The sequence below is a fragment of the Felis catus genome, chromosome F1 (assembly GCF_018350175.1).
Source record: "Felis catus isolate Fca126 chromosome F1, F.catus_Fca126_mat1.0, whole genome shotgun sequence".
In the NCBI taxonomy this organism is placed as follows: domain Eukaryota; kingdom Metazoa; phylum Chordata; class Mammalia; order Carnivora; family Felidae; genus Felis; species Felis catus.
Genome location: NC_058384.1, coordinates 66,528,438 through 66,555,290, shown reverse-complemented (window position 1 = coordinate 66,555,290; position 26,853 = coordinate 66,528,438). Strand labels below are relative to the sequence as shown.

The 26,853-nt window shown below is 58.7% G+C and overlaps 1 protein-coding gene across 6 annotated transcripts; it reads left to right on the top strand.

Moving 5' to 3' along the window:
* Positions 1-1,654: 1,654 nt before the first annotated feature.
* On the top strand, positions 1,655-22,287 carry LOC111556210 (SLAM family member 9-like). 6 transcript variants are annotated; one of them, XR_006591598.1, is made up of 7 exons: positions 1,656-2,405; positions 3,620-4,018; positions 4,385-4,681; positions 5,476-5,617; positions 5,814-5,896; positions 6,154-6,635; positions 6,746-6,836. XR_006591598.1 is itself a non-coding variant. In XM_045048602.1 (6 exons), the coding sequence occupies exons 1-5, from the start codon at positions 2,333-2,335 to the stop codon at positions 21,412-21,414; spliced, it is 981 nt and encodes a 326-aa protein (XP_044904537.1). In that variant the 5' UTR covers positions 1,655-2,332; the 3' UTR covers positions 21,656-22,287. The 6 variants fall into 6 exon arrangements, 5 of the variants coding, with proteins under 5 accessions (XP_044904537.1, XP_044904535.1, XP_019677951.3 ...); XM_045048602.1 differs by lacking the exons at positions 5,476-5,617; positions 5,814-5,896; positions 6,154-6,635; positions 6,746-6,836 and adding exons at positions 21,000-21,134; positions 21,338-21,414; positions 21,656-22,287 and having other exon boundaries at positions 1,655-2,405; XM_045048600.1 differs by lacking the exons at positions 5,476-5,617; positions 5,814-5,896; positions 6,154-6,635; positions 6,746-6,836 and adding exons at positions 21,000-21,138; positions 21,338-21,414; positions 21,656-22,287.
* The last annotated feature ends 4,566 nt before the right edge of the window (positions 22,288-26,853 follow it).

Below are 26,853 nucleotides of genomic sequence, written 5' to 3'. Positions count from 1 at the left end.
CCAGCTGTGGTGTTTTTGGAGATGATCTTTATCAAGTTAAAGAAGTTCCCTCCAATTCCTAGTTTACTGTAAGTGTATTATCATGAGTGAGTGTTGGGCTCAGTCACATTTGGAGTCAAAGAAAACAATAAAGAAACTTAATTTTGTAGAGGAACACCACCTAGGGAGTTAATACTAATACTCATCTGCCCAGGTAGACCCTGTCTTCCCTGCTTACTGAGACACAGAGTAAAGCGGAGACTCTATTCCACTCAGATAAATAGCATATATACCTTCCAAACCACCAAAAATAATTTAGAACAAACTAGTTTATTCATTTTAATTTTTTTAAAGTTTATTTATTTATTTTGAGAGAGAGAGAGGGAGAGAGCGAGCACAAGCCTGGCAGCAGGGAGGGGGGAGGGGGAGGGAGAGAGGGAGAGAGAATCCCAAGGAGGCTCCCTGCTGTTAGCACAGAACCCGATTCAGGGCTTGATCTCATGAACCCTGAAATCATGACGGAGCTCATATCAGGAGGTGGATGCTTAACCGACTGAGCTACCCAGACGTCCCAATAGGCTGCCTTTTTGATTTGTTGATTTTCTTTGCTGTGCAGAAGGTTTTTATGTTGATGGGGTCCCAATAGTTCATTTTTGCTTTTGTTTCCCTTGCCTTCGGCAACGTGTCTAGTAAGAAGTTGCTCTGGCCGAGGTCAAAGAGGTTGCTGCCTGTGTTCTCCTCTAGGATTTTGATGGTTTCCTGTTTCAGTTTAAGTTTTTCATCCATTTTGAATTTACTTTTGTGAGTGATCGAAGAAAGTGGTCCAGGTTCATTCTTCTGCATGTCGCTGTCCAGTTTTCCCAGCACCATTAGTTGAAGAGACTGTCATTTTTTCATTGGATATTCTTTCCTGGTCTATTGACGATGAGTTAACCATATATTTGTGGGTCCATTTCTGGGTTTTCCATTCTGTTCCATTGATCTATGTGTGTGTTTTTGTGCCAGTACCATACTGGGGACAGCCTTTTGGCAGGCTGTCCCCGTTATGGGACGGGAGTGGGGGAAGAAGGTGGTGTTGATGCTCTCTTGTCCGAGGAGCGCAGAGCAGGTCGGGGAGCCCAGAGTGGACGGGGTGACTCTTGGAGGCCTCTTGGGTGACTCTTGGAGGCCTCTTGGAGGCCACAACGGTGGGAAGGGATGGGGGCTGGGATGTTGGATCTCAGAGATCACGGTTAGGAGTCAAGTCCCTGCTCCGCCCTGCTGAGTGACCTGCGATGGTCGTCCACACCCTTAGGATGGGCTTCCACATCCCCAGAAGGGACTTCCCAGCCCATAGGCTGACTGCCTTCAATTCGTGTCCCCGGCCATCCTGGGGTCCAGCCTTAGGATCCGAGGCTCTGAGCAGCTGGGAGGAGCCTCCGTGGGTGGGGAAAGGCCACGGCCGGGGGGGAGTTATGGGGCAGGGTCCACGGGAGACAAGGTTCTCAGAGGTTGCGGGGCCCCGTCTGGGGAGAAGAGGCCTGACCCTCAGCAGGTGGCCGTGAGTCTGAGGCAGCCGAGCCTGTGAATGAAGGAGCCCGTCCCTGCCCCCTGCCTGTGTGTGAGAGCGGGCCCAGGGCTGGCAGAGCCTTAGGGGGACGCGCTGGTGGGGTGCTGCCCCGTTGGGGGGGTTTGCCTTGTGGGGGGGGCAGGGCGGGTCCGGGTGCCCGGAGGGCCTGGGGTGCTGGCAGTAGCGAAATGCCTGTGTTTGCACTGGGGTGTGGGGGGTGGGCCCTTCCCACAAAGCGCTTTGTTCTTGTGCTCAGAGCGTCTTCCTTAGACACCCGACAGTTAAGTGCAGAGAAAATCAGAAAGGAGATTTGACTCGTTCAATGGTGTTAAGACAGAGGACAGGCCCAAAGCAGGGGGGTCACTGTGTCCTTGGTACAGTGGTTTGTGCGACTTTGGGCCTGGCCATCGGCTGGCCCTGGGGAGCGGGGCTGCCTGGGGGGAGTGTGAACCCAGGGAAACAGGTAAGGGGTCCCGCTGGCTGCCAGCTGGGGAGCTGAGATCACCAGGCTGGTCGTGCCCACAGGACGGGGCGTCTCCCACACAGCGCCTCACCCAGGGGTGGTTCCTATGTTTATTCCACCATCGTTCCCGAGGGTCCCTGCAGGTTCCAGAGAGAAGAGGAAGCATCTGAACGGCTTATCTAGAGCAGCCAGCTTGTCCCAGGCAGTTAGCTCCGCCCTGGGGGTGGGAAGAGCCTAAGAGTGTTCTGAGCAGAAGCTCGCCTCTTCTCTTGCCTCTGCCTTCTGGATGTTTCCTCCACGGCCAACTGGGCCCAGACCAAGCCTGAAGGAGGCAGCCTGTGATGGGAGCCCACTCGGAAGACCCCCACCTGTGCCGGGCCTCCCGGCTCCTGGGGTTCAGCAGCCTCGTCCTCAGTGAGTGGCCCGGGCTCCCCGGGGGGGAGGCCAGTGTGCGGGGCAGGGAGGCGGGGGTCCCGTGTGTCTGATGTCTGTGGGGAACGGCCCGAAATACCAACTCTGTCAGGGAGCACGCGGGGGGCATCTGGCTCTGAGCCTATGGGTCTCGCTCCTGTAAACTAACAGGAAAAGCCAAGCAGATCAAACAGTCACGTGACATGGCGACCAGGGTCTTTTGCAGGAGAGACGCTCGTTAAAATATCACGTGAGCGGATTTTCCCTCATCTATTCCGCAGAAGGCAAAAAGTTTGGTTGTTACGTGTCGGTCGCTCTCAGGACGGCACTGAGGCAGGCCTGTCCCCAGTACATGAACCTGCCTTTGGTGCTCTGGACTCACCCACTGGGTTATCCCAGCGCATGCACGCCTATGTGTGGTGTATGTGTGTGCGTGATGTATATACCCCCGTATACGGTGGGTGTGCACAGGTGGGTGTGCACAGAGGCTGGGGTACGTGCATCCACTTGTGCACAGTCTCCAATCCAAGGCTACTCAACGCGACAGCGTTTGTAGAGACAAGAAAAACGAACTGTCCGTCACACGTGGAGAGAACTCCAGTCCACGAGGGGACGTGTGCAACGTTAAATGAGATCCTTCCATGTGTACGGACTGTTCACACGGCTGGCCCGAGGCTGCCTTCAGTCCCTGCCAATGGCCGTCTCCACAGCGCAGCCCCCAACACGGCATTGGGGTCGTCACAGCAGCGAGAGACAGGGTGGGAGCCAGACGGACGTCTCACTCCTGTGAGACCTGCTGTCGCTGAGTGACGTCCATCACTTTAGCTGAGCTCCGCTCCAGAGCAAGTCACAGGGCGCGGCCCCCACTCCAGGGCCGGGGCTCCCACAGCGTGTGGGCAGCCACTGTGGAAGCTGCCTCCTACGCTGGGCACTTGGCATCGGCCCAGAGGTGCTCGGGGCTCTCGATCCGTGATGTCGTCACGTCCAGACTCTCAGAGTTAGGCGGCGAGGACACTGCGGGAGAGCAGAACAGGACCGGGTTCAAGGGGACGCCCCACTAGGACCAGGACCTGATTCCAGCATGATTCTGAATTCTTGCTCTGTCCCGCCTCCCGGAGTCAAAGGAGTCTACTGGGAGTCTACTCATGAGCGCCATGGGTTCTAGGGTTTTCTCCTTATTCTCAATGACCAAACACTCACCGTGTCTGTTTCCAAAGCCCTAGGCACCTTCAGCACTGTGGTCAACGGTTCTGGAACTCTTGGATCTCAAGTGGAGGATTTTGGAAACATAGTTTCTCTGAAGGGAACTCAAGGTGGTTCTGTGCCATTTCATGTGACCAGACGTCCAGAATTAGCTCCAGGAGTCAAGCTGGAGGAGGTTTCTTGGGCCATTAAATCTGGAAGAAACTACACGATCATGCTGCACGTGTCTCCTGGGGAAGATGTTCCAAAATGGGTCAACTTCCAGGACAAGTTCGAGAAGAGGGTCCATGTGCTCAACACCACGACCCTGAGGATTGACAACCTGACCCTTGAGGACAGTGGGCAGTACTGGGCTCGAGTCTCCTTAACAGGAGGAAGAGAAACGAACCAGTATTTCCACCTCACTGTCTATGGTAGGTGGTGGCTCCTCCCCCAATACATACTTACCCTTTCTTTTGTCCCTGCAGTGTCCCTGGTCCCCTCGCAGGACCCCTTCCAGACCCCAGACCTGAGGCTCTGGCTTCTCCCTTGAAACTGGACGCAGTGTGTTCACCACAAGTCGAGGCAGAGCTGAGATCACGCCTGAGGCTTCACGCAGTGGCTCCCGTCCTCATGGCCACTCGCTGTATATTTGGGTCAAGTCTGTCTTATCTGGAAAGTGGATTCACCATCCTTGGGGGGAGGATGCCAGGGCGACAGTGAGATTCCGCCCGAGAAAGCCTGAGGCGTGATGCTTCCCACTCACCTGACCCGGTGTCCTCTTGTCCCTTGGGCCCCAGAGCCCGTGCCCCGCCCCCAGATCCTGGCCGAGACTCCATCCGTCACACCAGACTGGTGCAATGTCACCCTGGAGTGCCACGCCCCGGGACCCAGAGAGGACGTGAATGTGTCCTGGGAGAGCAAGGGCCTCCCCAGGGAGCTGGAGCAGAGAGGGGTCCCACGACCGGCCCCCAACCCCTGGACCGTGGCTCTGAAGCTGCCCCTGAGCCAGCCCAGCCCCCGCATCACCTGTGTGGTCAGCAACCCGGGGGACCGGAAAACTGCCACCCGGGACCTTGGGGACGTCTGTGCCCACGGTGAGTGCATCCTGTCAGAGGGGAGGGGACTCCCGGGGCTCACGTCCCCCTGGGTGAGGGTTCCGGGCTCTGTCCCCCATGTTTAGGTCATCTCCTGCCACCCGTCACCCGTCCAGGAAGCTGGCAGGCACATCCTGCTTGCTTCTGCCTTTCGGTGTCTCTCTCCTGCTCCTCTGCACCCCTCACCCCTGCTGGTCCAGGCAGCCCCCTCGGCTACCTCACCCCTGCCTCATGCTTCAGCCCTTGTGTGTCCTGGGAGGTCTCCAGCAAGCGAGGGGGGAGTGTCAGTGGTCGGTGCCACCTGAGGGAGGCCGAGCCAGCCGCTGCCTGCGGGGTTCAGGCGTCGGGGCTCGTGTGCCCGTCTCCGTTCTCGGGGACACGCTTCCCGCCCCAGTGCTCGCCTGGATTCCCGGATGTGTTCTGGGCTCCCCAGGTTTCAGCCTCTGGCCAGGCTGCTCCTTCTTCCCCCAGACCTTCCAGTCCCGCGTCCTCCCCTTCCGCACTTACTCCCGTCCAGGGACCCCTTGCCTGCAGCTGCCCCACCTTGTGTGACCCGTGCCGGCCCACAGGAGCCCCCGCTGGGGACCCGTCCAGCAGGCACTGACCTCGAGCAGGGCTCCTCACCTCAGGACCCTGCAGGAGCCCCCCCTGAGCCACCCTCACCCCTCGCCTCCTCTCGGGAGCGTCTCCAGCCGAGAGGGTGCCCCTTCACACGTCTCCACGTGCCTGGCAACGGGCATGTGACGTTGTCTCTTGTCTCATCCTTCTTCACTGTCTGTGTGGGAGGCAAACAGGTCCACATGGGCCGGACGGGTCTGCCCGCCTGCCAGACATCTTGGCGACTGTTGGTGTCAACGTGGGATTGATCGTGGGAGCTTTAGTGGTCGCGCTTCTGGTCATTGGGGTTATGGTGCGCATATGGCTGATGTGTGACAGGTAGGCCTGGGAGAGGCAGGTGCATTTCGCCTTCCCTTCCCCTGGGACCCTCGTCTCCCTTTCTCCTGCATTTTCCTGCTCAGGGAACATCACTGCAGAAGGCTAGTGGGTGTGGGCATGATCTTGGGGGTCATGGTGGTGGGGAGGGTACACGTTTCCGACGTTCAGATGCAAGTTCGATCTGTGTGTGTCTCAGGGGCAGGATCAGAACAGAAAGGTTTAGACTCTGTTGTTGGCGTCAATGAAGGAGAACACGAGACAGGAGACGGCAGAGATGAGGTGAGTCCAGGAGAGGAGGTCAGCCTGGGTTCTCCTGCGTCCCGGTGCCTGGGTGTGAGTTTGTCAAAGCCAGGGATCAGCAGTTTCTGGCCTCGTTGCCCCTGTATCCCTCTCCAGACAGTGCAGAGTTAACACGGGGTCCGTGCAGTGCTGGGCGCTTTGGGGGGACGTCATGTGAGCGGCATGGCATCTGTGTGGGTCCCTCTGGGGCCTCTGTGTCCCTCAGCTGTGGCAGGAACCCTCTGTCTGCGTTCCAGGGTTCCGGGGAACCACATCTCGAACAGGAGACACCACTCACGACAGTCTACAGTGAGGTCCGCCACCCAGGCCAGGGCTTGAGGGTGATTTAACTGGAAGAAGCAGGGAATCCAGCCTCCCCCCGACACCTCTGTTGTGCGTGTGATGCCTGCGGCCCTGGTCCTGCCCCTTCCCCGTCTGACTGCTCTCAGCAGGGACCGGATTCATCCAACCTCCGTGAATCTCTATGCGGACACGTCGTGCCCAAGTTGAGCAGAAGACACACATCGCGGCAGATCGAGGGGGACTTTCGTCATTAAACGAGTCCAAAGCTGTGGTCCAGTTCCGCTCTGCCTCAGCCCCTTTGGCAACCGTCAACGGAGCCCACTCTCCCCATGTCTGTGCCCCGTCCGTCGTCCTGTCCGGACCCTCGGCCTCTGGGACCCATCGACACGAAGCCTCAACTTCCAGCCTCGACCGGTTCACCACCAGCCAATTGTCAGTATGTGCATTTTCCTTCCGTCTTTCTCCCCAAATATATGTGTAAATAACCACTTAAAAAAAAAAACAGATGAAATTTGTCTAAGACCTAGTATGGCTTTGTAATTTCAGGTTTAATTTGAAAAAGTTTGTTTTCACTCTGACCCTTGTGACTCAACTCACAGCAGGACCCCGGCCCCTCCCTGGCCGTCTCTTACTGCCCCCACCCCCCCATCCTCTGCTGGTCCCCAGGGAGCTCTCGTCTCTCCCCTGCCACCACCTCTCCCCCGGTGACTCCGGTGACTCCGGCTGTGTCCCAGGCCGGAGCCGGGCCGCGCTGAGCCCGCGTCTCCAGTCCCGAGCCGACACCCTCACGCGGCTGCCTGATGAACATGGGCTCTCAGAGGCACAGTCACCTGTGGGAAACCCGATTCCTGTCTCACGGGGACCCTCCCCCTCCCCGGCTCCTCCATGGGCTCTGATGACCTTTCCAGCTCCCTCGGGTCCCACCATCCGCCCACTGGCTTCAGCAACACCTGGAGGTCCCCTTTGCTCCCTCGTTCGCTCCCCCCTGGCATCCACACCACCGGCAGCCCGTGTGTCCCCGTATGTGCCCTGCTCTCTGCACGAGGTCCTCGCCGAGCGCCCGTGTCCTACTCTGGCGCTCGGCCCCAGCTTCCTGCAGGTCCAGAACGCGGACCAGAACCCGGTACCTCCTCGTCCCCGGGACCTACCTGTGGGGCCGGCCCGTGGGCGCCCCCTTCCCAGCATCGGGGGGCCTGGGGGGCTGACCTAGCAGCAGAATCCAGGCAGAGGAAGGAAGAATTTGAAGAGGAAAGACTGAGGACCCTGAGGGCACCCACTTCCAGCTCTGGGACCTCAGGTCCAGGGACACTGGTTGTTCTGCACACAAGGCACAGGCAGCCTGAGAGATGCCTTATTCGTAGCCTCGGGCCAGCTAGTAAGACACACCAAACTTCAGAGCTGCAGGGGAGGCCTCAAGGCCAAGAGAGCCAGGCCAGGTGGGGGCAGGAGAGAGAGGAGGTGCTGGGCTCATGGGTGGGAGACACCCCGTGCTGACTCCGCCTGCATCGCCCTGTCCTGCCCGTCCCTGTCGTCAGCTGTCCAGCAGTGAGGTGGACGAGGTGTGGGCCGCCTCTGCTCTCCCAGCAGGTGTGTGCAGGTGGGTGTGGCCGGGACCAACAGCCTTGATCAGGGGGGTGTGGCAGCAGCAACCCCCCCCCCCCCCCGCCCCGGAACCCCAGTGTGTCCACGGAGCAGGGCCGGAGGGGGGCGTCCTCCACACGACTCTCATCCAGGACACCCAGGAATGAGGGCACCCAGGAGAGGAGGGCACCTGGCAGCCGGCCCTGTCCTCTGGTGCCTCAGTTTCCCCTTCCTAGGCTGTTGTCTTAGGAGAGGGACAAACCCTGTGAGTGGGGGTGGGGCCATGGCACCTACCAGTGTTTCTGGTAGGTTAAGGGTGGTCTGTCACCCTCACTCTTCCCTGCTCTCTACTCTGCCCTTGCCCCCAGCACCCACCCCCTGTTCCCCGGTTCCCAATGAGCCCCCGGCGACCTGCAGCGGCAAACACAAGAGGGACAGACAAGGGCCAGCCCCAGGGAGCGCGGGGGACAAGCTGACTGTGCACCCTGCATCCGGCCCCCAGGAGTCTCCCTATGTCCTTATAAACTCCAGTGTCCCCGTCCCCAGACGTGAGCCCTTGCCGCCTCTCTCCAGTTGGACCACCTCCGTAGGCAGCAGGAACGGGATGGCTGACTTGGCCTGTTCTGGGGGTGCACACAAGGCCGGTCACAGAGCCTGTGGTCTGTCATCTGCGGCCCCTCCCACTCGATCCCGACCTTCTTCCCGCGAGTCCTGGTGCGGGTGCCGGCACCTCTGTAGAGCAGGTGGGGAGGAGAGAACCGCGGAGTCACAGGGGGTCCTGGAGAAGGGGCGGAGCCCCCTGCACAGGGCCCTGCACGCGGGGGACGCTCGAGGCCTGTGCCCCGCCCTCCCCCCCCTCCCCAATCTCCTTGATGATGGCCGGGCTCCCCGGTGAGGCGGTATGTCCCCACTCTGCTCCGTCTGCGGAACTGACCTGCTTCCCGAGGCCTGAACCGCTTCCGCCAGCCTGGGAGCTCCTCTGGGACGAGGACTCAGCTCCCTGTCTCTGCCTGCCCCTGTGCTGCACACAGTAGGCGCTCATGACCTGTGTGTGCAGGTGAACCCAGGGTGAAGGCTTCTTGGCAGGAAGTATCCAGAGGCAGTTCGGTCCTCGGCCGCCAGGTGGCGCCGGTGGCCGACGCTCAGGGCCTGGAGGGAGGCTGCTTAGGGCCACTGGGGGGGTGGGGAGGGGCCGGTGGTGCTGAGGGGGGCGGGGCGGCGGAACTTCTCCCTTGGAGCCCAGACCCAGCACAGGGCAGAAGGGGGAGATCAGCGCCAGACACACTGGGAGGGGGGGCAGGTGGCAGGGGGGGCAGTGCAGACATAAATGTGCAGCTAGGAGTCAGGGATCAGGAGCCAAACCTGGAAGGTAGGCGCCCAGGTGAGCGGTGGGGGGCGTGGTCGTGAGGTAGGAGGGGTGCGGGGGGGGGGGTGAGGGCGGGATCTGAGGGCGGCGACTGTGACTGGGGAGGGGGGGTGGGAAGGGTATCTGGGGCTGGGAGGGGCGTGGGTGACCGCTGGGAAAGGGGGATCCCTGGAGTATCCTGGGTCTGAGGTCCGAGGTCCCGATCCAGGTTTCCGGGGTGAAACAGGCTGGAGGGCAGAGTGGGGTGCCTGCCCCATCCCCTGAGACAGACCCTGAGCGGTGAGGGCCGATCCCGGGGGAGGGAGATGGGACGCAGGGGATCCCTGAGGTCGCAGGTCATGGGGGTGATACCTGGTCCTGAGAGAAGGTTTGCTCCCTGGAAGAGGAGTCGCTGAGAGCTCAGAGCCTGGAGCCTGCGTGGGTTCTGTGTCTCCCTCTGTCTCTCTTCTGTCCCCTGCTTGCACACTCTCTGTGTCAAAACTCTAAATATACATTTAAATAATTTAAAGGGAAAGTCTAGGGGTGCCTGTCTGGCACAGTCTGTGAAGGGTGAGACTCTTCATCTGAGGGTGGTGAGATCGAGCCCCACGTTGGGAGCAGAGCCTACAAAATAAAGTAGTCTAAGGTTTGTTAGGTTCAATTAAACAAAATGAATGACACAGGAAGTCAATTGTTCTGTGTTCTCTCCGGAAGGTGGCTCCCGATGACAAAGATCACGTTTTACACATATGATTAAAAATCCTACTATTTCCATAAGTTCGCCTTTTGGGGCCCCTGGGTGTTTCAGTTGGTTAAGTTTCCGACACTTGATTTCCGCTCAGGCCATGATCTCACAGATCAGGGGTCGGAGCCCCGCATTGGACCCCGTGATGAGAGCCTGGAGGCTGCTTGGGCTTCTCTCTCTCTGTGTCTCTGTCTCTCTCTCCATCTCCCTCTGTGTCTCTGCTGGGTGCTCTCTGTCTCTGAAAATATTTAAATAGACTTAAAAAATTAACTTGCCTTTTCCAGAACCTCACGAGGCTGGAATCATACAGTGTGTAATCTCTTCAGATTGGCGTCTTGCATGTGGTAACAGGCATTTACGTTCCCCACAAGTCTTGTTCTTTTTAGTGCTGGGTGACGTCCCATTGTCTGGATTTAGCTGTTTATTCATTTATTCATCTAGCGCCGGACCTCTTGGTGCTTCCAGATCTTGGCAATGATGACCAAGTTGCTAAAAGCATCTAGATGGAGGTTTCAGTCTGAACTAAGTTTTCAACTCCTGTGGGCAATTACCCAGGGTGAGGCGGCTGGGTTGTATGGTAGGAACATTCTGGGTTTGTAAGAAAGCTCCAAGCCGTGTTCCAAGGCGGCTGCACCATTTTGCTTTCCCAGCAGCAGTGAGCGAGGGCTCCTGGTGCTGCACCTCCTTGAGGCACCGGGTGTAGACGGTGTGCAGACTGCGGTCATTCCAACAGGTGCAGTGGTATCTCACTGCTTTGATTCCATTTCCCTGATGACATATGATGTGGGGCATCTCTTCTGTGCTTTTTGCCTTCAGTGTGTCTTCTCTGGTGAGGTGTCTGTTAGTGCCTCGGGCCTCTATTCATTGGGTTGTTTGTTTTCTTAATGTTGAGCCTGGAGAGTTCTTTATATATGTTGGCTAATACTTCTTTATCAGCTGTGTCTTCTGCAGATATTTTCTCCCCGTCTGTGGCTTGTCTTTTCCTTCCCGGGATTGCCTTTGCGGAGCAGAACTGTTTCATTTCACTGAATTCCTGTTTATGTCATCTTTCTTTCATGAATCGTGCCTTTTGTGTCTTTCTGAAACGTGTTCACCGGTCCCAAGAACATCTAGATTTTCCTATGTTGTCCTGTCGGAGTTTCCCAATTCTTCGTTTATATAGAGGTACTGATCTGCTCAGTTAGTTTTTCGGAAGGGTGTGAGCCCTGTGTCTCGGTTCTTTTTTTTGCACGTGGACGTCTGGTAGTTCCAGCACCATTTGTTGAAGAGACTGTCTTTCGTCCATGGTGTTGCCTTTGCTCCGTGTCAAAGATCAGTTCACCGTCTATACGTGGGTCTATTTCTGAGCTCTCTATCCTGTTGCATGATCTGTTTGGTTCTTCTCACCAAGTCCGTAGTGTCTTGATGGTTGTAAGTGTGTAGGATGTCTTGAAGGAGGGGGTGTCAGTCTTCCACCTCGCTCTTCTGCAACATGGTGTGGCCTCTTCTGGGTCATTTTCTCTCCACGCAAACTGTGGAATCACGTGACCAATGTCTACAACATAACGTGCTGGGCTGCAGCTTGTGGTTGAGTGAATGTATAGATCAAGTTGGGAATTTGGATATCTAGACAATATTGAGCCTTCTTATCCATGAACATGGTCTATCTCCCCATGTACCTAGTTGTTCTCTGATTTTGTTTATTTGAGACTTGTAGTTTTCCTCATAAAGATCCTTGCATATTTTGTGATATTTATGCCTAAACAGTTCACTTTGCGTTGTCAGTGTAAACGGTACGGTGCATTCAGTTTAAAATTCCATTTCTTCGTTCCTGGTGTGTAAGTGAGTCATTGAGCGTTGAGTAGAAACCTTGCGTTCCTGTAACCGTGCTATCATCCGTCATCAGATGAAGAGTACTTCTTGTTGTGTCGATTCTTTTGGACGTTGTACATGGAAACCCACGTCACATGTGTGCAATGATGGTTTTATTTCATTCTCCAGTCAGTGTACCTTTTATTGCATTTTGTTGTCTTATTGTGTCAGCTGGGACTTCACGTACAACCCTGAGAGAGGGTGTGGATAGGAGCCATCCTTCCTGGTTCCAGGCCTTAGAGGAAGTATTTCCCACCTGTAGGCACTAGGTATGATGTTAGCTGTGGTTTTTGTGGAGATGATCTTTATCAAGTTGAAGAAATTCTCCTCCGTTCCTAGTTTCCTGTGAGTTTATCATCATGAGTGGGTGTTGGGCTCAGTTTCTTTTGGAATCAGAAGTCAATGGAAAAAAGTAATCTTGTGGACTGATAGCAGCTAGGCCATTAACACTCATCTTCCCGGGTGGACCCCGTCTTCCTGCTTACTGGGACACAGAGTAAGACCAAACCCTTGTACTGACACAATAGCATGCATACCTTCCAAGCTGCTGAGGGCAATTTAGAACAAACTAGTCTAAAGCAAAGGAACCCAAGTCTCTTTTCTATACCTATGGGAGGCAGAGCAGCTCCAGGAAAGACCAGGTCCCAGAGTCAAGCCAACACGTAGGTTGCTACATGAGAAGCCGCAGGGTTTCTGGAGGACACACGATCGCCCCACTGAAACACGTGGGTGGCTTGTCTGAAGAACGTTGGCGACTTGTCTGGAGCTCCGTTGGTGCGACTGCTGAGCCCCAAGCCCCTCTGGGAAGACAGGCGGTCGTGTGTTCGTTCTCCATCGGGCTGTTGCTGCTGGCACACTGTTTCTGGTTGTCACCCGTGTCTGGAGGGGCAGGTGCTCTGGTCCCTGTCGAGGCCCCGACCGCTTCCATCACGGCCCCCAGACCCCGTCCCCAGCAGCAGGCACGTGTCCAGGCTCAGGGAAGACTTCCTTCGTGAGCCCGAGCACCTGTCCCTACACCCACCCTGCACCTTGGCTCCCTGTGTGCCCTGTTTCTGGAAAGCGTGTCCCCTCCCCTCCCCCGAAGAGAGGAATGCGGGCAGGGTTCTGAGTCCTTGGGCTGAGGGTCATGATGTATGTTAGCTGCTCCCAGTCTGCTTCCAAAGTTTCGGGACGTGGCCGAACGTGGGAGAAGCAAGCCCCACGGTGAGCAGGGCTGGAGGCGCTGGCCCACGTGTGACGCAGGCCGTGTAGGGGGGTGGCTGTGGTCAGCAGGGGCCTCTGTGAGCCTCAGAGCCTGCAGAGTGGCAACCACAGGGCCTGTTTCCTCTGCCTGGGGGTGTGAGAAAGGAGAGAGGCTGTCCGGGGGCAGGCCTGGCCTCCCTCCCCCTTCCCCTCCAGTGGGGCTTCTGAAGGTCAGGAGGGACTGAGGTCTGGACAGACCAGTGGCCTATGAGCCTGAGATGTGGGCCTGGCCCCGCCATGTCCCGGCTTCCAGACCGTGGGCCCATCAAATACCCTAAATGGGCCCCAACGTTGCTCATCTGTAAAATGGACGCGACTCTTGATATCCGCCGCCTCTCGCAGGGACCGAGCCTGGGAACCGCAGAAACCAGACACGCTGTGCACGGGTGACGTTAGCTCTTGCTGCCCAGGACGGCGGCGAGTGACAGAGATCAGTATGTGGGGTCGAAATGTCCGTGGTGGGGTGCCGGCGTGGCACGTGTGTTGGCGACCCTCCCGTGTCCCTGACCTGTAGCTGCTGGGGGTTCCCTCTGGGGCCCTGGGCCCCCCTCCACGCAGTGGTTTGGGTGAGCAGACACTCTTCCTCCGAGGCGTTCCCCGGGGGTGCAGGGACAGGGACAGGGGCATTGCCGACTTGCTCCCCATCACGCCAGTGTGACCAGTGGTGAGCTGCCCGGGTGGGGCCTCCGTGCGAGGAGTTTCTAACCGTGAGGTCAGGGACTGAGCCTTCTGAAGGACCGTCCCCGTTACGGGACGGGAGCGGGGGAAGAAGGCGGTGTTGATGCTCTCTTGTGTGAGGAGCGCAGAGCAGGTCGGGGAGCCCAGAGTGGACGGGGTGACTCTTGGAGGTCACACAGTGGGAAGGGACGGGGGTTGGGATGTTGGGTCTCAGAGATCACGGTTAGGAGTCCAGTCCCTGCTCCACCCTGCTGAGTGACCTGCGATGGTCGTCCAAAGCCTTAGGATGGGCTTCCACATCCCCAGAAGGGACCTCCCAGCCCATAGGCTGACTGCCTTCAGTTCGTGTCCCCGGCCATCCTGGGGTCCAGCCTTAGGATCCGAGGCTCTGAGCAGCTGGGGGGAGCCTCCGTGGGCGGGGAAAGGGCACGGCCGGGGGAAAATTATGGGGCTGCTCCCCCAGGGTCCACGGGAGACAAGGTTCTCAGAGGTCGTGGGGCCCCATCTGGGGAGAAGAGGCCTGACCCTCAGCAGGTGGCCGTGAGTCTGAGGCAGCCGAGCTTGTGGACGGAGGAGCCCATCCCTGCCCCCTGCCTGTGTGTGAGAGCGGGACCAGGGCTGGCAGAGCCTTAGGGGGACGCGCTGGTGGGGTGCTGCCCCGTTGGGGGGGTTTGCCCTGTGTGTGGGGGCAGGGCGGGTCTGGGTACCCAGAGGGCCTGGGGTGCTGGCAGTAGCGAAATGCCCGTGTTTGCCCTGGGGTGTGGGGGGTGGCCCCTTCCCACAAAGCGCTTTGTTCTTGTGCTCAGAGCGTCTTCCTTAGACACCCGACAGTTAAGTGCAGAGAAAGTCAGAAAGGAGATTTGACTCGTTCAATGGTGTTAAGACAGAGGACAGGCCCAAAGCAGGGGGGTCACTGTGTCCTTGGTACAGTGGTTTGTGCGACTTTGGGCCTGGCCTTCGGCTGGCCTGGGGAGCGGGGCTGCCTGGGGGGAGTGTGAACCCAGGGAAACAGGTAAGGGGTCCCGCCTGGTGCCAGCTGGGGAGCTGAGATCACCAGGCTGGTCGTGCCCACAGGACGGCGCGTCTCCCACACAGCGCCTCACCCAGGGGGGGTTCCTATGTTTATTCCACCATCCTTCCCGAGGGTCCCTGCAGTTGCCAGAGAGAAGAGGAAGCATCTGAACGGCTTATCTAGAGCAGCCAGCTTGTCCTAGGCAGTTAGCTCCGCCCTGGGGGTGGGAAGAGCCTAAGAGTGTTCTGAGCAGAAGCTCGCCTCTTCTCTTGCCTCTGCCTTCTGGATGTTTCCTCCACGGCCAACTGGGCCCAGACCAAGCCTGAAGGAGGCAGCCTGTGATGGGAGCCCACTCGGAAGACCCCCACCTGTGCCGGGCCTCCCGGCTCCTGGGGTTCAGCAGCCTCGTCCTCAGTGAGTGGCCCGGGCTCCCCGGGGGGGAGGCCGGTGTGCGGGGCAGGGAGGCGGGGGTCCCGTGTGTCTGATGTCTGTGGGGAACAGCCCGAAATACCAACTCTGTCAGGGAGCACGCGGGGGGCATCTGGCTCTGAGCCGGGACCCGCCTGGCACAGGGGAGAGGCTGCCTCTGCAGCTGTGAGGGGAGCAGGGGCCCGACCCAGGGTCCCCGTCGGAGCTGGAGGACGCTGGTCCCGCTTCTGGGGCGACAGGAGGGCACGGACACAAGGAACCAGGAAGGGAGGGCGGCTTCCGGAATTTGAGGGTGTCTGCGCCCACTTGCTGGAAGGGTGTGGATGGAACAGAGGGTGCTGATAATCAGGGCCCCGGGACAGGGTGAACGGGGTGACGGGAAGGGAAGCAGCAGGTCCCCAAAGGGAACTGAAAGAAAGACTGTCTTGAGGAAACCCAGATACTCCCGTTAGCACTTCCCCCGAGACCATCCGCCTTCGTGAAACAGACGAAATAAAAACAAAGGACAAGACCGAGGTCTCGAAAGCCGTGGATTCCTGGGAATTTGATTTCCTGCCATGTTTTGCTTGAGTGCCCTCGCCTGTCCGGGGAAGGGGGGTGCAGGGGTTCTAGGAAATTCCCGACTCCGGGGCATCTGTAAACAGGGCGTTTCTCATTAGACATGACCTTGGCTTATAAGGCTTTGACGTCCCTGTTATCCAAATAACTTTGTCAATAAAAAAATGTAGGCTTTCTCTTTCTTTCAATTTAATTGACTGGAGAAATACGTGAAATTACATAGAGTTTCTCTGTAAACATCTGGATTGGAAAATTATGTAGGAAAGAAAGAAAGAAAAAAGGTAGAAAGAAGGAGGAAGGAGGAAGGAAGGAAGGGAGAAATGGAAAATTTTATGTTCACTGTTGAATGTTGAATTTTATCTTCTTTAAATAAAGCCTGGCTCTCTGGATCACAGCCACCTGTGTCCCTGGCCGTCTGTCTTTCTGTCCTGTCCTTCCTCTCTGGGATCAGCACCTTCTGCTGATCTGAGAGCTCTCACTGCCTTCCTCCCAGCTTGAGTCGGCTTCCAGCCTCCTGAAGCCCAGGCTCACCATCCAGCCTGGGGGGCAGGCCCTCCCCTGCAGCCTGAGGGCTGAGCCTCCTCCCTCCCTGGTGCCCTCCTTGCCAGCAGGTGCCCGAGGTCTTGCCCTGCCCCAGGCGGACGGGTACCTGGGTGCCCTTTGCCAGGAGAAGAGCTGGGGCGTGAGAGCCCAGGACTGCTGGGAGCCGCTGAGAGTGAGCCCCTGTGCAGGGCAGGGTGGGGCAGGGGGAGAGGTGCAGGCAGCTCCCTGCAGGGGAAGCCCTGGGCTGGGGGAGAGGGAAGCCGGCTCCATGGGCAGCAGCCCAGTGGAGAGAAATGGGGAGATGCCCCCACCATGTGGAGCCACAGTATCCGGCCCTCCCTCGTCTCTGGGACGCTGCCCCCCGCTGCACAGGTGTGCTCAGTTTCCTGCTGCGTGGACTTGACAGGGACCACGGAAACCAGCTGCCGTGGACACAGCCGGGAGCTTCATGGCTCTGAGCGGAAGGCCCGGGGGGACTTTGGCTCCCATGGCCGCCTGTGGGGCGGCACCATGGGTGTCTGTCTCCCGGGAGCCCGTCCCTGATCCCAGGAGGAGACCCCGAGAGGGCAGCTGGTGGGGAGCACAGGGCTCCATCCGGGACCTGGGAAGTTCGGGGCGGACCCCAGTTGTGCTTGCCAGGAGCAAGCATCGTCCTGATGGGAACAGCTCACGCCTAAGGGAAAGCTCTCGCCTTCTGACACCCTGGCAACGGTTCCCTGAGGGGAGCACGGTCATTGTCTCTGCATCAGAGACTCAAGGAGAAGGCAGGGAGGTTACATGACTGCCCGAGGCCACAGACTGCAGAGACGGAGGACTCCCGCCTCCCGGACCCTCCCCCGGTCCTCACCGCCCTGCTGCAAGGGACCTCCTGCTCTGAGACCCAAGCACAGTCCCTTTCGGTCACATTCACACACCAACACTGCAACCGCAAAAGTTCTAGGAGGCATGCAGACCGAGTTCAAAGCACACTTTTGCTGTGGGGCCGATGTTTTTCTGCAAAACGTAAAACCAATAAGTCTTACAAGTAACAGATACATCCAGCTTCTTGAGGCTGAGAGCAGGGCCAGAGGCCACAGACAGAGGTGACGTGCACGTTGGAGAAGAGTTAAGTTATCTGTGTTAGAAAACAGGCTGATGCTCTTATGACAGGTGCGGCGGCTCCTCTAAAGTAATGGGACACAACAAGCCAAGGACACAAGCAGATGCAAACCGCAATGGGACGCAGCAGCTGGCACGTGGGGACAGGGACCTGCCGTCCGGGCCGGGCAGCGTCAGGCGGGACGCAGCCGCCTGCTGTCGGAATGAGGGAGTTAGTGAGGACATCATTGCGTAGAAGGATCTGGAATCTTCTACAAGCAATACTGGCCTGAGCCCTTCTCTGGGTTCTCTGCTTCCTGGGAGAGCCAGGAACGATGTGAGCACAGCCAGGAGGCAGGCCCTGGGTGAGGACAGCTCACAGACCTGGAGAGGCGTCTGGAGCCCTGGCAGGCAGCGGTCTCCCAGGCGGTCCTGCCCTGCTGCAGGGGACACATGGGTCTTCCTTTCAGGACAAGGTCGTTCTTTGCCTGTCCCCTTCTTTCCTATCGCGGTCTCCAGAAGGACCCAGGGTATCAGGTCCCCTGGGCTGTGCCGCATGGGGCATTTTGGGGTCTGGAGGGGCGGCCCGGAGGCCTTGCCTTCTGGTCACAGCTCTGTGAGAGGTGACTGAGGAAGGACATTGAGGGTGTCTCGGGGACCGGCTGGGGAAGCATGGTCTTCGTGGTAGGCACAGCAGAGCTCACCTACTCATCATATCTTCTCCCACATTTTCCAGTTCTGGGTGGGTAGCCAGGGCCCTGTGACTAGGTGGCCAAACCCATGAGCAGAGATCACGCCGCTTCTGGAGGGAGAGAAACCCCACGGGCGATTCCCCTGTGTGCCTTCCCTGCTGTGGCCCCGAGGGGTGCAGCCACCAGGGCGTGATGCCTCTACCTTGTGTGACAGGAGCCCCCTCAGTCTCAGAATCTCCCCTTGTCTCAGCCCCTGAGTGACTGGAGTGCGGGTTCCCGTAGCACAGCCTCCCTGAGCCTGACCTTGGGCCACTCTGCTCCAGAGCAAGTCACAGGGCGCGGCCCCCACTCCAGGGCTGGGGCTCCCACAGCGCGTGGGCAGCCCCGGTGGAAGCTGCCTCCTAGGCTGGGCACTTGGCATCGGCCCAGAGGTGCTCGGGGCTCTCGATCCGTTATGTCGTCACGTCCAGACTCTCAGAGTTAGGCGGCGAGGACACTGCGGGACAGCAGGTCAGGACCGGGTTCAAGGGGACGCCCCATGAGGACCAGGACCTGATTCCAGCACGGCTCCAAATTCTTGCTCGGTCCCGCCTCCCGGAGTCAAGGGAGTCTACTGGGCGGATTTCATGAGCGCCATGGGTTCTAGGGTTTTCTCCTTATTCTCTATGACAAAACACTCACCGTGTCTGTTTCCAATGCCCTAGGCGCCTTCAGCACTGTGGTCAACGGTTCTGGAACTCATGGATCTCAAGTGGAGGATTCTGGATACCTGGTTTCTCTGAAGGGAACACAAGGAGGTTCTGTGTCATTTCATGTGATCAGACGTCCAGAATTAGCTCCAGGACTCAAGCTGGAGAAGATTTCTTGGGCCATTAAAAACAAGTCCGACTACTTACTTCTCCTGCTCGTGTCTCCTGGGGAAGATGTTCCAAAATGGGTCAACTTCCAGGACAAGTTCGAGAACAGGGTCCATGTGCTCAACACCAGGATCCTGAGGATTGACAACCTGACCCTTGAGGACAGTGGGCAGTACTGGGCTCGAGTCTCCTTAACAGGAGGAAGAGAAACGAACAGGTATTTCCACCTCACTGTCTACGGTAGGTGATGGCTCCTCCCCCAGTCCATAAATATCCACTTCTTTTGTCCCTGGGAGTGTTCCTGGCCCCCCTTGCAGGACCCCTTCCAGACCCCAGACCTGAGGCTCTGGCTTCTCCCTTGAAACTGGACGCAGTGTGTTCACCACAAGTCGAGGCAGAGCTGAGATCACGCCTGAGGCTTCACGCAGTGGCTCCCGTCCTCATAGCCACTCGCTGTATATTTGGGTCAAGTCCTCTTATCTGGAAAGTGGATTCACCATCCTTGGGGGGAGGATGCCAGGGGGACAGTGAGATTCCGTCCAAGAGAGCATGAGGCGTGATGCTCCCCACTCACTTGACCCCGTGTCCTCTTGTCCCTCGGGCCCCAGAGCCCGTGCCCCGCCCCCAGATCCTGGCCGAGACTCCATCCGTCACACCAGACTGGTGCAATGTCACCCTGGAGTGCCACACCCCGGGAACCAGAGAGGACGTGAATGTGTCCTGGGAGAGCAAGGGCCTCCCCAGGGAGCTGGAGCAGAGAGGGGTCCCGGGACCGGCCCCCAACCCCTGGACCGTGGCTCTGAAGCTGCCCCTGAGCCAGCCCAGCCCCCGCATCACCTGTGTGGTCAGCAACCCGGGGGACCGGAAAACTGCCACCCGGGACCTTGGGGAAGTCTGTGCCCACGGTGAGTGCATCCTGTCAGAGGGGAGGGGACTCCTGGGGCTCAGGTCCCCCTGGGTGAGGGTTCTGGGCTCTGTCCCCCATGTTTAGGTCACCTTGTGCCACCGTCACCCATCCAGGAAGCTGGCAGGCACATCCGGCTTGCTTCTGCCTTTCGGTGTCTCTCTCCTGCTCCTCTGCACCCCTCACCCCTGCTGGTCCAGGCAGCCCCTTGGGTACCTCACTCCTGCCTCATGCTTCAGTCCTTGTGTGTCCCGGGAGGTGTCCAGCAAGCGAGGGGGGAGGGTCAGTGGTCGGTGCCACCTGAGGGAGGCCGAACTGCCGCTGCCTGCAGGGTTCAGGCGTCGGGGCTCGTGTGCCTGTCTCCGGACTCGGGGACACGCTTCCCGCCCCAGTGCTAGCCTGGATTCCCGGATGTGTCCTGGGCTCCCCAGGTTTCAGCCTCTGGCCAGGCTGCTGCTTCTTTCCCCAGACCTTCCAGTCCTGCGTCCTCCCCTTCCGCACTCACTCCCGTCTAGGGACCCCTTGCCTGAGCTTCCCCACCGGGTGTGACCCCTGCCGGCCCACAGGAGCCTATGCTGGGGTCCCGTCCAGCAGGCACTGACCTCGAGCGGGGCTCCTGACCGCATTTGCTCAGGGCCCTGCAGGAGTCCCCGCTGAGCCACCCTCACCCCTGGCCTCCTCTCAGGAGCACAGGGGCCCCCCACCAAGAGCTGATGCTGTGGCCAAGGGCACCGGAGGGAGGGGCCGCGGCTGCTTCTGTTTGCCTTCCTGTCCCACCTCGGCCTCCCCACCTGACTTGCTCACCGTCCGCGTGTCCCCGAGTGAGCAGCGACCGACTTCCCCGTGTGCCGCCTCATCCCTCCACCCCATCGTCCCCTGCTGCCTCAGCATCCCTGAGTCCCAGGGGAAGCTCGTCCCTCAGTGACCCTTACCCCTCTGGAGGAGCCTCCTGCCTCCCGCTCACCCTCCTCCCTCCGGCTCCTCCCTCAACTCAGTCCGGCCCTCCCCTCCTCCGGGAAGCCCTCCCTGGAGACCCGTGTACCGGCTGTGAACCTCTAGTGCACCGCCATGGCCCTGGCTGGCTGCCTTCGGCCTTTTCCCAGCCCTCCCCCCACGGCTGAGCCGCTCAAGCGCCTGGACCCTGTCCTGTCCCTCTCAGCACCCCTGCCCCAAGCAGGGGCCCGGCCGAGACGGGTCCCTTCACACGTCTCCACGTGCCTGGCAACGGGCATGTGACGTTGTCTCTTGTCTCATCCTTCTTCACTGTCTGTGTGGGAGGCAAACAGGTTCACATGGGCCGGACGGGTCTGCCCACCTGCCAGCTATCCTGGGGGCTCTGGTGGTCGTGCTGCTGATCCTCGGAGCTGGACTGTACCTCCTGTGCTCACGTAGGAGGAAGCAGAGCTTGGAGCCTGGGAGAGGCAGGTGCACTTGTCCTTCCCGTGCCCACGTACCTCCCCCCGCCCCCCACTGACCCTCAGCTCCCTTCCCCCTGCGTCTCGCTGCTCAGGGATGCCCCTGCAGAAGGCTGGTGGGTGTGGGCGTGACCGAGGGGGGCATAGTGGGGGAGGGTACAGGTTTCCAAGGCTCAGATTCAAGCTCCATCCATGGGACTCTGGTGCAGGGTCGCAGGAAGAGCACAGGGACTGTTTTGGTGGCGTCTGTTATGCAGGGAAGATGTCCCGAGACCACAAGAAGTAGGTGAGGCCTGGGTTCTCCCACGTCCCTGTGCCTGGGTGTGAGTTTGTCAAAGCCAGGGATCAGCAGTTTCTGGCCTTGTTGCCTCTATATCCCTCCCCAGACAGTGCAGAGTTAACATGGGGTCCATGCAGTGCTGGGCGCTTTGGGGGAGAGGTCAGGTGAGCGGCATGGCATCTGTGTGGGTCCCTCTGGGGCCTCTGTGTCCCTCAGCTGTGGCAGGAACCCTCTGTCTGCGTTCCAGGGTTCGGGGGAACCACATCTCGAACAGGAGACACCGCTCACGACAGTCTACAGTGAGGTCCGCCACCCAGGCCAGGGCTTGAGGGTGATTTAACTGGAAGAAGCAGGGAATCCAGCCTCCCCCCCCCCCCCCCGACACCTCTGTTGTGCGTGTGATGCCTGCGGCCCTGGTCCTGCCCCTTCCCCGTCTGACTGCTCTCAGCAGGCACCGGATTCATCCAACCTCCGTGAATCTCTATGCGGACACGTCGTGCCCAAGTTGAGCAGAAGACACACATCGCGGCAGATCGAGGGGGACTTTCGTCATTAAACGAGTCCAAAGCTGTGGTCCAGTTCCGCTCTGCCTCAGCCCCTTTGGCAACCGTCAACGGAGCCCACTCTCCCCATGTCTGTGCCCCGTCCGTCATCCTGTCCGGACCCTCGGCCTCTGGGACCCATCGACATGAAGCCTCAACTTCCAGCCTCGACCGGTTCACCACCAGCCAATTGTCAGTATGTGCATTTTCTTTCCGTCTCTCTCCCCAAATATATGTGTAAATAACCACTTAAAAAAAAAAAAGATGAAATTTGTCTAAGACCTATTATGGCTTTGTAATTTCAGGTTTAATTTGAAAAAGTTTGTTTTCACTCTGACCCTTGTGACTCTGCCCACAGCAGGACCCCTGGCCCCTCCATCTCCGTCCTTTACTGTCCCCACCCCCCATCCTTTTTTGGTCCCCGTGGAGCCCTCCTCTCTCCCCTGCCACCACCTCTCCCCCGGTGACTCCGGCCAATCCGAGGCTGGAGCCTGGCCACGCTGAGCCCGCGTCTCCAGTCCTGAGCCAACACCCTCACGCCTGATGAACCTGGGCTCTAGGAGGCACAGTCACCTGTGGGAAACCCGATTCCTGTCTCACGGGGACCCTCCCCCTCCCCAGCTCCTCCATGGGCTCTGATGACCTTTCCAGCTCCCTCGGGTCCCACCTTCCACCCACTGGCTTCAGCAACACCTGGAGGTCCCCTTTGCTCCCTCGTTCGCTCCCCCCTGGCATCCATACCACCGGCAGCCCGTGGGTCCCCGTATGTGCCCTGCTCTCTGCACGAGGTCCTCGCCGAGCGCCCGCGTCCTACTCTGGCGCTCGGCCCCAGCTTCCTGCAGGTCCAGAACGCGGACCAGAACCCGGTACCGCCTCGTCCCTGGGACCTACCTGTGGGGCCGGCCCGTGGGCGCCCCCTTCCCAGCATCGGGGGGCCTGGGGGGCTGACCTACCAGCAGAATCCAGGCAGAGGAAGGAAGAATTTGAAGAGGAAAGACTGAGGACCCTGAGGGCACCCCACCGCCAGCTCTGGGACCTCAGGTCCAGGGACACTGGTTGTTCTGCACACAGGGCACAGGCAGCCTGAGAGATGCCTTATTCGTAGCCTGGGGCCAGCTAGTAAGACACACCAAACTTCAGATCTGCAGGGGAAGCCTCAAGGCTAAAAGAGCCAGGCCAGGTGGGGGCAGGAGAGAGAGGAGGTGCTGGGCTCATGGGTGGGAGACACCCCGTGCTGACTCTGCCTGCATCGCCCTGTCCTGCCCGTCCCTGTCGTCAGCTGTCCAGCAGTGAGGTGGACGAGGTGTGGGCCGCCTCTGCTCTCCCAGCAGGTGTGTGCAGGTGGGTGTGGCCGGGACCAACAGCCTTGATCAGGGGGGTGTGGTAGCAGCAACCCCCCCCCCGCCCCGCCCCAGAACCCCAGTGTGTCCACGGAGCAGGGCCGGAGGGGGGCGTCCTCCACACGACTCTCATCCAGGACACCCAGGAATGAGGGCACCCAGGAGAGGAGGGCACCTGGCAGCCGGCCCTGTCCTCTGGTGCCTCAGTTTCCCCTTCCTAGGCTGTTGTCTTAGGAGAGGGACAAACCCTGTGAGTGGGGGTGGGGCCATGGCACCTTTCCCAGTGTTTCTGGTAGGTTAAGGGTGGTCTGTCACCCTCACTCCTCCCTGCACTCTCCTCTGACCTCACCCCCAGCCCCCCTGCCCTGTTCCCTGGCTCCCAATGAGCCCCCGGGGACCCGCAGCGGCAAACACAAGAGGGACAGACAAGGGCCAGCCCCAGGGAGCGCGGGGGACAAGCTGACTGTGCACCCTGCATCCGGCCCCCAGGAGTCTCCCTATGTCCTTATAAACTCCAGTGTCCCCGTCCCCAGACGTGAGTCCTTGCCCACCTCTCTCCAGTTGGACCACCTCCTTAGGCAGCAGGAACGGGATGGCCGACTTGGCCTGTTCTGGGGTGCACAAAAGACCGGTCACAGAGCCTGTGGTCTGTCATCTGCGGCCCCTCCCACTCGATCCCGACCTTCTTCCCGCGAGTCCTGGTGCGGGTGCCGGCACGTCTGTAGAGCAGGTGAGGAGGAGAGAACCGCGGAGCCACAGGGGGTCCTGGAGAAGGCGCGGAGCCCCCTGCACAGGGCCCTGCACGCGGGGGACGCTCGAGGCCTGTGCCCCGCCCTGCCCCCAATCTCTGTGATGATGGCCAGGCTCCCCGGTGAGGTGAGATGTCCCCACTCTGCTCCGTCTGCGGAACTGACCTGCTTCCCGAGGCCTGAACCGCTTCCGCCAGCCTGGGAGCTCCTCTGGGACGAGGACTCAGCTCCCTGTCTCTGCCTGCCCCTGTGCTGCACACAGTAGGCGCTCATGACCTGTGTGTGCAGGTGAACCCACGGTGAAGGCTTCTTGGCAGGAAGTATCCAGAGGCAGTTCGGTCCTCGGCCGCCAGGTGGCGGCGGTGGCCGGCGCTCAGGGCCTGGAGGGAGCTGCTTAGGGCCACTGGGGGGGGGTGGGGAGGGGCCGGTGGTGCTGAGGGGGGCGGGGCGGCGGAACTTCTCCCTTGGAGCCCAGACCCAGCACAGGGCAGAAGGGGGAGATCAGCGCCAGACACACTGGGAGGGGGGACAGGTGGCAGGGGGGGCAGTGCAGACATAAATGTGCAGCTAGGAGTCAGGGATCAGGAGCCAAACCTGGAAGGTAGGCGCCCAGGTGAGCGGTGGGGGGCGTGGTCGTGAGGTAGGAGGGGTGCGGGGGGGCGGGTGAGGGCGGGATCTGAGGGCGGCGACTGTGACTGGGGAGGGGGGGTGGGAAGGGTATCTGGGGCTGGGAGGGGCGTGGGTGACCGCTGGGAAAGGGGGATCCCTGGAGTATCCTGGGTCTGAGGTCCGAGGTCCCGATCCAGGTTTCCGGGGTGAAACAGGCTGGAGGGCAGAGTGGGGTGCCTGCCCCATCCCCTGAGACAGACCCTGAGCGGTGAGGGCTGATCCCGGGGGAGGGAGATGGGACGCAGGGGATCCCTGAGGTCGCAGGTCATGGGGGTGATACCTGGTCCTGAGAGAAGGTTTGCTCCCTGGAAGAGGAGTCGCTGAGAGCTCAGAGCCTGGAGCCTGCCTGGGTTCTGTGTCTCCCTCTGTCTCTCTTCCGTCCCCTGCTTGCACACTCTCTGTGTCAAAACTCTAAATATACATTTAAATAATTTAAAGGGAAAGTCTAGGGGTGCCTGTCTGGCAGAGTCTGTGAAGGGCGAGACTCTTCATCTGAGGGTGGTGAGATCGAGCCCCACGTTGGGAGCAGAGCCTACAAAATAAAGTAGTCTAAGGTTTGTTAGGTTCAATTAAACAAAATGAATGACACAGGAAGTCAATTGTTCTGTGTTCTCTCCGGAAGGTGGCTCCCGATGACAAAGATCACGTTTTACACATATGATTAAAAATCCTACTATTTCCATAAGTTCGCCTTTTGGGGCCCCTGGGTGTTTCAGTTGGTTAAGTTGCCGACACTTGATTTCCGCTCAGGCCATGATCTCACAGATCAGGGGTCGGAGCCCCGCATTGCACCCTGTGATGAGAGCCTGGAGGCTGCTTGGGCTTCTCTCTCTCTGTGTCTCTGTCTCTCTCTCCATCTCCCTCTGTGTCTCTGCTGGGTGCTCTCTGTCTCTGAAAATATTTAAATAGACTTAAAAAATTAACTTGCCTTTTCCAGAACCTCACGAGGCTGGAATCATACAGTGTGTAATCTCTTCAGACTGGTGTCTTGCATGTGGTAACAGGCATTTACGTTTCCCACAAGGCTTGTTGTGGTTTGATAGCTCATTTCTTTTTAGTGCTGGGTGACGACCCATTGTCTGGATTTAGCTGTTTATTTATTTTCCCTGATGACATATTTTCCCTGATGGCATCTCTTCTGTGCCTTTTGCCATCAGTGTGTCTTCTCTGGTGAGGTGTCTGTTAGTGCCTTGGGCCTCTTTTCATTGGGTTGTTTGTTTTCTTAATGTTGAGCCTGGAGAGTTCTTTATATATGTTGGCTAATACTTCTTTATCAGCTGTGTCTTCTGCAGATATTTTCTCCCCATCTGTGGCTTGTCTTTTCCTTCCCGGGATTGCCTTTGCAGAGCGGAACTGTTTCATTTCACTGAATTCCTGTTTACGTCATCTTTCTTTCATGAATCGTGCCTTTTGTGTCTTTCTGAAACGTGTTCACCGGTCCCAAGAACATCTAGATTTCCCTATGTTGTCCTGTCGGAGTTTCCCCATTCTTCGTTTATATAGAGGTACTGATCCGCTCAGTTAGTTTTTCGGAAGGGTGTGAGCCCTGTGTCTCGGTTCTTTTTTTTGCACGTGGACGTCTGGTAGTTCCAGCACCATTTGTTGAAGAGACTGTCTTTCGTCCATGGTGTTGCCTTTGCTCCGTGTCAAAGATCAGTTCACCGTCTATACGTGGGTCTATTTCTGAGCTCTCTATCCTGTTGCATGATCTGTTTGGTTCTTCTCACCAAGTCCGCAGTGTCTTGATGGCTGTAGGTGTGTAGGAGGTCTTGAAGGAGGGGGTGTCAGTCTTCCACCTCGCTCTTCTGCAACATGGTGTGGCCTCCTCTGGGTCATTTTCTCTCCACGCAAACTGTGGAATCACGTGACCAATGTCTACAACATAACGTGCTGGGCTGCAGCTTGTGCTTGACTGAATGTATAGATCAAGTTGGGAATTTGGATATCTAGACAATATTGAGCCTTCTCATCCATGAACATGGTCTATCTCCCCATGTACCTAGTTGTTCTCTGATTTTGTTTATGAGAGTCTTGTAGTTTTCCTCATAAAGATCCTTGCATACGGGCGCCTGGGTGGCGCAGTCGGTTAAGCGTCTGACTTCAGCCAGGTCACGATCTCGCGGTCCGTGAGTTCGAGCCCCGCGT

Coding starts and splice junctions, on each gene's coding strand:
- LOC111556210 (XM_045048600.1), top strand. CDS start 2,333: ATGGGAGCCCACTCGGAAGACCCCCACCTGTGCCGGGCCTCCCGGCTC. Junction 4,682..20,999: donor TGGGGACGTCTGTGCCCACG/GTGAGTGCATCC, acceptor GGAGGCAAACAG/GTTCACATGGGCCGGACGGG. Junction 21,139..21,337: donor TTGGAGCCTGGGAGAGGCAG/GTGCACTTGTCC, acceptor ACTCTGGTGCAG/GGTCGCAGGAAGAGCACAGG.